Below are 13,284 nucleotides of genomic sequence, written 5' to 3'. Positions count from 1 at the left end.
ACCTACCCTTCACAAAACCATGCTGACTATCCCTCATCATATTATTCCTATCTAGATGATTATAAATCGTATCTTTTATAATCCTCTCCAAGACTTTACCCACCACAGACGTTAGGCTCACCGGCCTATAGTTACCGGGGTTATCTCTTCAGCTGAGTAAAACCTCACAAGGGCACTTGGGCAGATACAATTTAACACCGATCCACCAAAGGACATATTCGGACAGGTGACTAAATATTTGGCCAAAGTCAGCTTTCAGGAGCATCTGAAAGGAGTTGAGATTTTGGGGCTAGTTCCAGAGCTTGGGACCTGAGGCAGCAGAAGACGCACTCACCAATGTTGGATGAAGTCGTTGGGGGACTAGCGAAAGAACATGGAGATCTCAGGAGGGTTGGAGACGGTTACTGAGGTCGAGGGAGGGGTGAGATCTTCAGCCTCCATCAGCCCCTCAAGGGTAAATGCTGACATGAGGACCCTGATGAGAACAGGGTCACCTTTTGTCCTCACGTCCTGCAGTAGTACAGGATGCTGGAAACACCAGCAGTGAGCCCCCCCCCCCCCCCCCCCCCCACCCCCCCCACCCCACATTACTGACCCAGCCGCAAAATTCCCAATTCACCCCGTCCCAGCTCAAATCAACTGAACCGGACAGAGTTCAGGCTCAAACCTGCGGCGTGACTGTCTTGTGTGAAGTGAGGTAATGCTGAAGGTAATGACGGCTGTCAGGAACAGGGGCTGAGTTTCTCCAGAGGAGGCTGTTTTCACCAACTTGTCTCTCTGAAATCTGTATCTCCTCTGATTGGCCAATGGCTCTGAATTTCACAGTGACAGCCAGCGAAGAAAATATGGTGTGTGTGTTGTTGTGGTTGTGTGGTGTTGTGTGGTATGTGTGTTGTTGTGCGGTAAGCGTGTTGTTGTGTGGTATGTGTGTGTGTTGTGTGCGTTGTGTGGTCTGTGCGTGTGTTGCTTGTGTGTGTGTGTGTGTTGTGGTCTGTGTGTGCATGTGCGTATTGTGTGTTGCTTGTGTGTCTGTGTGTTGCATGTGTGTGTTGTGTGTGTGTGTTGTGTGTGTTGCTTGTGTGTGTGTTGTGTGTGTGTGTGTTGTGTATGTGTTGTGTGTGTTGTGTGTGTGTGTTGTGTGTGTTGTGTGTGTGTGTGTGTTGCTTGTGTGTGTGTTGTGTGTGTGTGTGTTGTGTATGTGTTGTGTGTGTTGTGTGTGTGTGTTGTGTGTGTTGTGTGTGTGTGTGTGTTGCTTGTGTGTGTTGCTTGTGTGTGTGTGTTGCGGTCTGTGTGTGCATGTGCGTATTGTGTGTTGCTTGTGTGTCTGTGTGTTGCGTGTGTGTGTGTTGTGTGTGTTGCTTGTGTGTGTGTTGTGTGTTGTGTATGTGTTGTGTGTGTTGCGGTCTGTGTGTGCATGTGCGTATTGTGTGTTGCTTGTGTGTCTGTGTGTTGCGTGTGTGTGTGTTGTGTGTGTTGTGTGTGTGTGTTGTGTGTGTTGTGTGTGTTGCTTGTGTGTGTGTTGCTTGTGTGTGTGGTGTGTGTGTGTTGTGTGTGTGTGTTGCTTGTGTATGTGGTGTGTGTGTTGTGTTGTGTATGTGGTGTGTGTGTTGTGTGTGTTGTGTGTGTGTGTGTTGCGTGTGTGTGTGTGTTGCATGGTATGTGTGTTGTGTGTGTCCTGGGTGTCCGACACGGATTAGTGGAAGCACTCAGCCACCTCTCAATCAGATCATCAAGGGCGTATTTGAGGGACTGAGGCCCAGAATCCAGTTTGACACTTGCGTGCGGTGCAGGGGGAGTGCTGCATTGTCTTTCAGAGGAGACAAACTGAAACCCCCACCTGTCCTCTCAGGTGGACATAAGAGATCCCTTGGGTCGTAACTCGAAGGGGGGGGGGGGGTTTGCGGGGGAGCACCCCTCGATGGTTCTGCCAAATATTTATCCCCCAGAGAAGCCATAAAAATACAGATCATCTGATCATTGTCACGTGACTGTTTGCGGGAGCGTTCTGTGTAAAAATTGTCTGCCATGTTTCCTACATACAGCAGCTACCACGCTTCAACAAGCACGCCACGATTTGCAAAGTGCTTTGGGCCATCCCCAAATTTATGGAATGCACCTCGGAATTGCGAGTACATCTTTCCACAGGAAATATTGGGAATACTGACAGGAATTTGTTTTCCTTCTGCAGCCCTGCGGACATGATGGGAATGCCAACAGCATGTCAAAGAATGAATTGGAAAACTGCCCACGCCAACGGACTCAAACACTCCCATCCAGGAAATGCCTGGAGGTTTCCAACGCTGGAAAGGGAGATATTTCCAGATCTCAGCCATGGAGTGCAAGTGGTTCCCAGGTCGGGAAGTGCAAGGAAAGCATTCCGGAGGGGCACAGGAGGTGCCTTTCCCAGGATGTTCGGAAAATCTTCGATTCCTACCAGCGACTCTCCACATCTGACAGCCCTCCAACATCACCCGCTGCTTCTTCCCCTCGGGGCAAGGAGCGGACAGCTGTACCCAGTCCCTTAGCTTCTCCGGACACGGGCAACCCCCTGGCTCTGACACATCCGAGTCTCCCGGCGAAAATCCAGGAGGTGGAAGGCGAGCCGGGCAGCGCTGGAGAAGGCAGCGACCTGAGGCTGGCAGGAACGAGCCAGGAAGAACTCCAAAGGGGCGTCGATGACCTGAGGAGGAGGTTTAACACTGAGAAGAAAGGTTACGAGGAGAGAATTGACAGGTCAGTGTCAATTGGGGGCAGCAGGGTAGCATGGTGGTTAGCATAAATGCTTCACAGCTCCAGGGTCCCAGGTTCGATTCCCGGCTGGGTCACTGTCTGTGTGGAGTCTGCACATCCTCCTCGTGTGTGCGTGGGTTTCCTCCGGGTGCTCCGGTTTCCTCCCACAGTCCAAAGATGTGCGGGTTAGGTGGATTGGCCATGCTAAATTGCCCGTAGTGTCCTAAAAAAAGTAAGGTTAAGGGGGGGTTGTTGGGTTACAGGTATAGGGTGGATACGTGGGTTTGAGTAGGGTGATCATTGCTCGGCACAACATCGAGGGCCGAAGGGCCTGTGCTGTACTGTTCTATGTTCTATGTTCTAGTCGCAAACACAGGCCTACTGTAGGGCTCGGGGTTTCTCGGCTGTTTGAAGCACTTACTTGGACAATCTGACACTGGGGAAAGCCAGTAACTGGACATTGTTCGGGATGGAGACAGAAGGTGAGGGGGTAACGAGGTAGAAGTCTGCTTCTTAATTGGCTGAGAGATGCTGGCGTCGCTGACTAGGCCAGCATTTATTATTCACCCGAGTTCCAGGATTTCGGCTCAGCGACAGTGAAGGAACGGCGATATCTGCACGTCTTCAGTTCCTCAGTGTGCTTGTCTGTGTGATGGTCATTGAAAAGAACGTCCCATAAAATTGTCCATTGAAGACACTCACCTAACAAGGAGGGTGTGGAGAGGGTGTCTCCTCTTGTCAGAGAGTCTAGCACCAGGGGTCAGTGTTTAAAAATAAGCATTCGCACATTTGAGACAGGCGATGAGGAGAATTCTTTCCCTCTGAGTGGGGGCTGTGAGTCTTGGAAACTCGCCTCTTCAAAAGGCAGATCAGAGTCTCTGAATGTTTTTAAGGCAGAGCTGGATAGATGCTTGATTAACAAGGAAGAGAAAGGTTATCGGGTGGGCTAGCAGCAATGTAGGGTTGAGGTTAGAATCTGAGCAGCCCCTGGGTTTTAAAAGAATAGTCCATCCTTTGAAGAAAGGACATCCCTCTGTCTTTGTTTCATTTCTTTGTCCCATTGCCTTTGGAAAGCAGTGGTGTAATCAGACAAAGTCGGCATAGATTTACGAAAGGGAAATCATGTTTGACAATTCTACTTGAGTTCTTTGAAGATGTGGCTCACAGAGTTGACCAGGGAGACCCGGAGGATGTGGTTTATTTAGACTTTCAGAGGGCTTTCGACAAGGTCTCACACAGCAGATGATTCTGTAAGGTTAAAGTGCATGGGATTGAAGGTAATGTCTTGAGATGGATAGAAAGCTGGTTCACAGACAGGAAGCAAAAGGTTGGGATAAATGGGTCTTCTTCCGATTGGGAGGCAGTGACTAATGGGGTACCGCAGGGATCTGTGCTCGGACTCCATTGTTCACATTATGTATTAATGTTTTGGATGAGGGAACAAAATCTCCAAATTTGCAGATGAGACAAAGTTGGGTGGGAGGGTGAGCTGTGAGGAGGTTGCAGAGATGTTTCAGTGGGATTGAACCCGGGTCCTCAGCACCATGAGGCAGCGATGCTAACCACTGCATCACCGCGCTGACTTGGACTCAATCAAGTTAATGAGAGATGACCTCCCCTTCACAAACAAAGCTGCCTCTCGTTAACAAGGCTATTTTCTTCCAAATGTGACTACATCCTGTCACTAAGAAGCTTTTCCAATAATTTTCTCAACACTGATGTAAGGCTTACCGGCCTATAATTTCCAGGATTATCCCTGCTATCCTTCTTAACTTCTTAAACAAAGAAGCAATATTGGCTATTCTCCAGTCAGCTGGGACCTCACCTGTGGCCATTGAGATTTCTGTCAAGCCCCAGCACTTGATTTCCTTGCCTCTCTCAGTATTCTGGGGTAGGTCCCATCAGGCCCTGGGGACTCATCTACTTAATGCTTTTTAAGATGTCCAACACATCCTTCTTTTTGATATCGACATGACCCAGACTATCTACACACCCTTCCCCAGATTCATCATCCACCAAGTCCCTCTGTTTGGGGAACACTGGGGCTGGTTTAGCTCACTGGGCTAAATCGCTGGCTTTGAAAGCAGACCAAGGCAGGCCAGCAGCACGGTTCAATTCCCGCACCAGCCTCCCCGAACAGGCGCCGGAATGTGGCGACTAGGGGCTTTTCACAGTCACTTCATTTGAAGCCTACTCGTGACAATAAGCGATTTTCGTTTCATTTTCATTCATTTTATTTAGTACCTCGCCCATTTCCTCTGGCTCCACGCATGCATTCCCTCCTCTGTCCTTGAGTGGGCCCACCCTTTCCCTGGCTAACTTCTTGCTCTTTACATACATCGGCAATTCCTTGGATTCTCCTCAATCCTGTTTGCCAATGACTTTTCATGGCCCCTGACCCTCCTGACTCCTTGCTGAAGTCCCCTCCTACTTTCCTTTATTCCTCAAGGTCCTTACAAATGCTTCCTTTTGGCTCGGCTCACAATATCCCTTCTTGTCCAAGGTTCCCGAAATTGTAACAAGCTGGAAGTCCTATTCCCCCCCCCCCTCCCCCCCGACCCCCACCTCCCCCATGATGATGCTCGGACCCCCACATTGGAAGATCCACCGGGAAGGCTTCGGTGTGAGGTTGGCCAAGGGCAACCATGGTGCATTGGAGCCCAAGATGTTGTCAAGGGGGTCAGGGCACTGATAATGTGCCCGCTGCCAAGCTGCAGAGGGGGGGGGGTGTTCCCAAAAGGGTCTTGCGGGATGGGTGGGCTCGGACGGTGAATGAGGGGTTGAGCCCGGAACCCAGCCCCCACAGCCACAGGGTTTGATGATAGCTCTGACATGGTGAGCCCAGGCAGCCTCCTCTTCAACAGCATCCTCCTGGTCTGATTCTGAAATTCTGACGTGACCGCCCCAGCTCTACCCGACAGCTGACGAGCGGCCCAGGCAGTTCAGTGAAGAATCCACGCAGAAGCACTGTCCCTTTCCTAATATCTGCGTCCTGGGACAAAAGCCTTTATAACTGCAGCTGTTACAAGTGTCAGAGGCTTCCCTGAAAACCCACCACTTGAGGAGGCTTCCGATACCTTTCACTAGCCTGTGATTGGCACAGCTGCTTGGCGGTTTGTTTATTTATCTTTCCCTTTGCGCTTGAATGCATCTCACTAGGCTAAATCGCTGGCTTTTAAAGCAGACCAAGGCAGGCCAGCAGTACAGTTCAATTCCCGAACCAGCCTCCCCGAACAGGCGCCGGAATGTGGCGACTAGGGGCTTTTCACAGTAACTTCATTGAAGTCTACTCGTGACAAATATCGATTTTCATTTCATTTCATTTCATTTTCAAGTACCCTGCGTTCATGCATACCACAGTATTTATAAACACTCTTGCCCAGATTGACAAAGGAGCTAAGTGCTCTCTGCCGTGAGAAAAGGGGAAGAGAAACCACTTTGCTCCTTTGGTGTGGTGCAACACTGTCAATCATAGCCAGAGGGTTTATGAACCTTGCCATCAACACAGTGGGGGACTCTGGGGGTTGGGTCACCCTCATACCAGTGCGGGGGGAGAGTGGCCCATTATATCTGTGGTTGGTGGGGGAGGGGGGAGGGAAGAGGTGCCCCTCCGGGTCAGTGCGCTGGAGCTTTCTTGGTGAAGTCGTCACGGTGACAAGTGAGTTAATTCCCGACGACCTAGAGCCATACCCCGCGGCCCAGAGCCATTCCCGACGGCCCAGAGCCATTCCCGACGGCCCAGAGCCATTCCCGAGGGCCCAGAGCCATTCCCCACGGCCCAGAGCCATTCCCCACGGCCCAGAGCCATTCCCGAGGGCCCAGAGCCATTCCATACGGCTCAGAGCCATTCCCGAGGGCCCAGAGCCATTCCCCACGGCCCAGAGCCATTCCCCACGGCCCAGAGCCATTCCCCACGGCCCAGAGCCATTCCCGAGGGCCCAGAGCCATTCCCGAGGGCCCAGAGCCATTCCCCACGGCCCAGAGCCATTCCCGAGGGCCCAGAGCCATTCCCGAGGGCCCAGAGCCATTCCCGAGGGCCCAGAGCCATTCCCCACGGCCCAGAGCCATTCCCCACGGCCCAGAGCCATTCCCGACAGCCCAGAGCCATTCCCCACGGCCCAGAGCCATTCCCGACGGCCCAGAGCCATTCCCCACGGCCCAGAGCCATTCCCGACGGCCCAGAGCCATTCCCGACGGCCCAGAGCCATTCCCGAGGGCCCAGAGCCATTCCCCACGGCCCAGAGCCATTCCCCACGGCCCAGAGCCATTCCCGAGGGCCCAGAGCCATTCCCGAGGGCCCAGAGCCATTCCCGAGGGCCCAGAGCCATTCCCCACGGCCCAGAGCCATTCCCGACGGCCCAGAGCCATTCCCGAGGGCTCAGAGCCATTCCCGACAGCCCAGAGCCATTTCCGAGGGCCCAGAGCCATTCCCGAGGGCCCAGAGCCATTCCCGAGGGCCCAGAGCCATTCCCCACGGCCCAGAGCCATTCCCCACGGCCCAGAGCCATTCCCCACGGCCCAGAGCCATTCCCCACGGCCCAGAGCCATTCCCCACGGCCCAGAGCCATTCCCGACGGACCAGAGCCATTCCCGAGGGCTCAGAGCCATTCCCGACAGCCCAGAGCCATTTCCGAGGGCCCAGAGCCATTCCCGAGGGCCCAGAGCCATTCCCGACGGCCCAGAGCCATTCCCCATGGCCCAGAGCCATTCCCCACGGCCCAGAGCCATTCCCCACGGCCCAGAGCCATTCCCGAGGGCCCAGAGCCATTCCCGACGGCCCAGAGCCATTCCCGACGGCTCAGAGCCATTCCCGAGGGCCCAGAGCCATTCCCCACGGCCCAGAGCCATTCCCCACGGCTCAGAGCCATTCCCGAGGGCCCAGAGCCATTCCCGAGGGCCCAGAGCCATTCCCCACGGCCCAGAGCCATTCCCCACGGCCCAGAGCCATTCCCGACGGCTCAGAGCCATTCCAGAGGGCCCAGAGCCATTCCCGAGGGCCCAGAGCCATTTCCGAGGGCCCAGAGCCATTCCAGAGGGCCCAGAGCCATTCCAGAGGGCCCAGAGCCATTCCCCACGGCCCAGAGCCATTCCCCACGGCCCAGAGCCATTCCCCACGGCCCAGAGCCATTCCCCACGGCCCAGAGCCATTCCCCACGGCCCAGAGCCATTCCCCACGGCCCAGAGCCATTCCCCACGGCCCAGAGCCATTCCCGACGGCCCAGAGCCATTCCCGACGGCCCAGAGCCATTCCCCACGGCCCAGAGCCATTCCCCACGGTCCAGAGCCATTCCCGACAGCCCAGAGCCATTCCCGACGGCCCAGAGCCATTCCCCACGGCCCAGAGCCATTCCCGAGGGCCCAGAGCCATTCCCGAGGGCCCAGAGCCATTCCCCACGGCCCAGAGCCATTCCCCACGGCCCAGAGCCATTCCCCACGGCCCAGAGCCATTCCCGAGGGCCCAGAGCCATTCCCGAGGGCCCAGAGCCATTCCCGAGGGCCCAGAGCCGTACCCCACGGCCCAGAGCCATTCCCCACGGCCCAGAGCCATTCCCGACGGCCCAGGGCCATTCCCCACGGCCCAGAGCCATTCCCCACGGCCCAGAGCCATTCCCGATGGCCCAGAGCCATTCCCGAGGGCCCAGAGCCATTCCCGAGGGCCCAGAGCCATTCCCGACGGCTCAGAGCCATTCCCGACAGCCCAGAGCCATTCCCCACGGCCCAGAGCCATTCCCCACGGCCCAGAGCCATTCCCGAGGGCCCAGAGCCATTCCCCACAGCCCAGAGCCATTCCCGAGGGCCCAGAGCCATTCCCGAGGGCCCAGAGCCATTCACCACGCAGTTATTTTCAGAAGAAATTTCAGTCAGTGTGGTGCTGTGAGAACTACAAGGTGTCCCCATGTGTAATGATATCCTTCTGAAGTGTCCTCATCGTCGTCACGTTGGAAACCCGGCTGCTCATTTGAGCACAGAAGGATCCCACAATGAGCAAATGATCTCTGCCGGGGACGAATACGAGCCAGGGCTCTGGGGAAGAGGTTCCCTGCTCTTCCTCTGAATCCCACACACACACACAGTCAAACACCTGCAGGCACTTCACAGGAGTTTTAACAAATCACCTGGAGCAACATCAGCTTCAGCAAGCAGCAAGGCTTTAAGGGCTGTGTTAAAGGGGTAGAGAAGTGAGAGTCAGGGATACTCAAGCGTCCCAGTGGAAGCAAGTGACAGGTTAGTGATAAACCCCGCACACAGTGATTGGAGGATATGCCCCGAACGAGAGACTGCGAGCTCAAGTTGATGAATTGAAGGTCTGCCTTGCGAGGTCATTGAGCAGGCACTCGAATCGGCAGATGTTAGGACTGAGTTTAGGAGGAACTTCTTCACCCAAAGGGTTGTGAATCTATGGAATTCCTTGCCCAGTGAAGCAGTTGAGGCTCCTTCATTACATGTTTTTAAGGTAAAGATAGATAGTTTTTTGAAGAATAAAGGGATTAAGGGTTATGGTGTTCGGGCCGGAAAGTGGAGCTGAGTCCACAAAAGATCAGCCATGATCTCATTGAATGGCGGAGCAGGCTCGAGGGGCCAGATGGCCGACTCCTGCTCCTAGTTCTTATGTTCTTATGTGACAAGTGGAGCTTTGCGCAGATTTGTGTTGGGCGTCCACCGTTCACTCAATCCCAGTGCTTTCACTGCTGTGCAGTTGGCTGCCTCCTCAATCACCTTCCTCCTTCAACAGACTCCACCTTGAACCAAGCATTTGGCCATCTCCCCTGATGTCACGTCAGATGGTGTGGTGTCATATTCTGTTTGCAACGCACCTTCAAACATTCAATGGCACGTTGTCGCTAACTTAGATCGTGTGCCCATTGGGTCACGCACAATTCCTCTCCCTCCTGTTAGGCCCGGTAGCACAGTGGTTAGCACAGTCAGTTCACAGCTCCAGGGTCCTGGGTTCGATTCCCGGCTTGGGTCACTCTCTGTGCGGAGTCTGCACGTTCTCCCCGTGTCTGCGTGGGTTTCCTCCGGGTGCTCCGGTTTCCTCCCACAAATCCAAAGATGTGCTTGTTGGGTGAATTGGATATTCTGAATTCTCCCTCTGTGCACCTGAACAGGCGCCGGAATGTGGCGACGAGGGGATTTTCACTGTAACGTCATTGCGGTGTTAATGTAAGCCTACTTGTGACGATAGAGATTATTCACGCTGACCAAATCATCTGCTTTGTGTTTGCAGTCTTGAAAAGGAAAACTACGAGGTTTGGTCCAAGCTCCTTCGGCTGAACAAAAGGGTGGAAGAAGATAAGAAGTTCTCCGAAGACCTGGAGGGCAGACTGCAAACTGCATTACAGGCACTGGCGGATGCTGGGAGACGCAACAAGGAGCTGGAGGAGGAGCTGAAGAACTTCCTTCAGAAAACACAAAACAAAATCTGACTTGAAATCTCCAGGGATTACTGAACACGGCGAAGAGGGCCCCTGCAGTGGGGCTGAACTGACCAGCGGCGGAGACATCAGAGTGTCGCACATTGCTGTTTACCACATAATCAGATCAACATACCAATTAGGAGCAGGGGTCGGCCACTCGGCCCCTCCAGCCTCCTCTGCTAGTCAATGCGATCAAGGCTGAACTGACATTCACCACATTCCTACCTCCCCCCCCCCCCCCCCACTCACCCGTCACCCCCTTGCTTCTCAATAATCTACACAACCTCGTCTTAAAAATATTCAAAGACTCTACTCCCTCCGCCCTTTTGAGATCCAGAGACTCAACGGCCCTCAGAGAAAAATGGGTGACCCCCCCTTCGTTTTAAACAGTGACCCCACCGGGTTCGAGATTCTCCCACAGGAGGGAACATCCTTTCCACATCCATCCTCGAGGGACCCATGAGGATTTTATATGCTTCAATGAAGTCGCCTCCCACTCTTCGAAACTCCAGCCAAGACAAGCCTTCTCTGTCCAAACCTTTCCTCAGAAGACGGCCTGCAATCTCTCACCATTTAGATCATTTGATTCTTTTTAATTCTTCTATGATTTAAATGTTTCTTGCAACAAGGGAAAATTTCACATTTTCCCACATTGTGCTCCATTTGCCAGACCTTTTCCCATTTACTGAACCGACGTCCCTTTGTAGCCATCTTATGTCCTGTCATACTTTCCTATCTTTCTTTATGTCATCAGCAAATTTCTCCCAAGTTGTAACGGTCTCAGGTTCCAGTACTGACCCCTGTGGACACCTGGCAGACCATTCGCTGTACCTTGCCAACCTTTAATAACTCTGAATCGTGTCAGCTCGCCAATCTTCTTTGCATGCTAATATGTTACCCCCATCAGCTCTTCGTTTCCACAATGACTTTTGATGCGGCACCTTACCACCGGCCTTCTGGGAGATCTAGGTACAATACATCCACCTGTTCCCCTTTATCCGCAGCACATGTGACTCCTTCAAAGAACTCCGATGAACTAGTTCAATATGATTTCCCACTGACAATCTACGTGGAGGCTGCAATGTTCCTTCACATTAACTTTAGGGCTTGTTCAAATCAAGATTAGGTTAGCTGGAATCCAGTAATGGACACTCTTTGTGTGAGCTCCAGTTTATGGGGACAGTGTTTGCCCCTACGGCACAATGGAAGAGCCGTTGTTTGCGAGCTGGGTTAAGTAGGGGAGAAGAATTTACTGGGATAAATCTTGGAAATGAAGGCTCAGTGAGAGTTAGCGGTGCTATCATATCAGTGGCATCCACCTGATCTACAGGGCAAGGACAGCACGGTGGCACAGTGGTTAGCACCGCTGCCTCACAGTGCCAGGGACCCGGGTTCAATTCTGGACTTGGGTTACTGTCCGTGTGGACTCTGCACGTTCTCCCCGTGTGTGCGTGGGTTTCCTCCGGGTGCTCCGGTTTCCTCCCACAGTCCAAAGATGTGCAGGTTAGCTGGATTGGCCAGGCTAAATTGTCCCTAAGTGTCCAAAAGGTTAGGTGGGGTTATGGCGGTTGGGTGCACTTTCAGAGGGTCAGTGCAGCCTCGAACAGGCCATTCGGCCCAACTAGCCCGTGCTGGTGGTTATGTCTCCCTCAACCCTGCCAGCACATCCTTCCATTCCTTTCCCCATCATGGAATCATCTATCTTCACTACAAATGCCTCTGTGCTGTGGGCCTCAATGATGTTGAGTGGGAGCGAGTTCCACGTTCTGACCCCGAGAGCACAGAGGTTTCCCGCTGAAATTGTTGGCGACCACTTGACAATTCCACAAGTGGGAACGATTCTTCCATGTCTGCCTTCCCCAAACTCGTCATCGTCACCCATCCCATCTCATTTCTCGAGATGATAACCCCAGCCAGTTCAGACCAGTCTTTAACTTCGGGAATCTCTTTGTGAATCAGATTTACAGCATTACCCTTGTGAAAACGCGGTGAGGTTGTGTGTGGGTGGATTACATTGCGGCGGCTGCTGAAGATCATTGCACGGATTGTCTCCCGGGGCAGGATTAAGACAGAACGGGATTCTGTGTCTGTTTAAGCTCATGTACACTTTAATTGTGCAGCAAGGTTTAGTTATTGATATTCTCCCTCGCTGATTATCATTACAGGTCCTTAATCATGCCGAGTGTTTCTCTTGTCTCTTTTTTGTTGAAACCTCTTGAAACTGTAGATTAAAACGGGCTGTGGTTTCCGAACAAGCGTCACTTGTGTTGCAAAAGCCACTGTTATTCCTGAACAAAGAATTATGACTGTGTTTGATTGGTGTTGCTGTTGGAACTCCTCTCCCATTGATTCCTGGAAGATTGTGGCGAGGACAAATATCCGGATTCTGGGAACGCAGGGCGGTATCTCACCCCCCCCCCCCCCCCCCGCCCGCCCGCCATAAGATCAGCGGAGGGATGAGAAAGGAGCTGGTTTAGCACAGTGGGCTAAACAGCTGGCTTGCGATGCAGAACAAGACCAGCAGCCGCGGGTTCAATTCCTGTACCGGCCTCCCCGAACAGGTGCCGGAATGTGGCGACTAGGGGCTTTTCACAGTAACTTCACTGAAGCCTACTCGTGACAATAAGCTCGTAGGTTTGGAGCCTGGTTGAGCTCCTGCAGTGCGTCGTCTCAATAGTCCACACCGCTGCCACTGTGCGCAGGTGGTGGAGGGAGTGACTTGTCGAGGGCGCTGGACGGAGCGTCCATCATACAGGCGGCTTTGTCCTGGATAGTGTTGAGCTTCCTGCGCGCTAATAGAGCTGCGCTCATCCAGCCAAGGGCAGTGGATCCCATGCCACGCCTCACGGTGCCACACACAGTCACATTCCTGACTTGTGCCTCCTGAGTGGTGGACAGGCTTAGGAGAGTCACAGGCCAGTCAGCCTTAGCGGAATCAGCAGCCTGTGAGCTGCCCGTGCAAGAGAAGGTGGCCCACGACACGAGGGAGAGGAATGGCAGGGGGTGGGGGGCTTGCCCCCCGGGGACCCCTCACACAATCTGCCGTGTGGAGTTCGCACATTCTCCCCGTGCCTGCGTGGGTCTCACCCCCACAACCCAAAGATGTGCAGGGTCGGTGGACTGGCCACGCTAAATT

The 13,284-nt window shown here is 53.6% G+C and overlaps 1 protein-coding gene across 1 annotated transcript in view; it reads left to right on the top strand.

Moving 5' to 3' along the window:
* The window catches only part of arhgap25 (Rho GTPase activating protein 25), a 63,322-nt gene extending 50,919 nt beyond the window's left edge, over positions 1-12,403 (top strand). Inside the window, exons 10-11 of the mRNA XM_038785632.1 lie at positions 2,189-2,733; positions 9,959-12,403. Of these exons, the coding sequence (XP_038641560.1) occupies positions 2,189-2,733; positions 9,959-10,157 (744 nt within the window). The 3' untranslated portion in view covers positions 10,158-12,403. The remainder of the gene's footprint in view (positions 1-2,188; positions 2,734-9,958) is intronic.
* The last annotated feature ends 881 nt before the right edge of the window (positions 12,404-13,284 follow it).

The sequence above is a fragment of the Scyliorhinus canicula genome, chromosome 26 (genome assembly GCF_902713615.1).
Source record: "Scyliorhinus canicula chromosome 26, sScyCan1.1, whole genome shotgun sequence".
In the NCBI taxonomy this organism is placed as follows: domain Eukaryota; kingdom Metazoa; phylum Chordata; class Chondrichthyes; order Carcharhiniformes; family Scyliorhinidae; genus Scyliorhinus; species Scyliorhinus canicula.
This window is presented reverse-complemented; position numbering and strand designations above follow the sequence as displayed.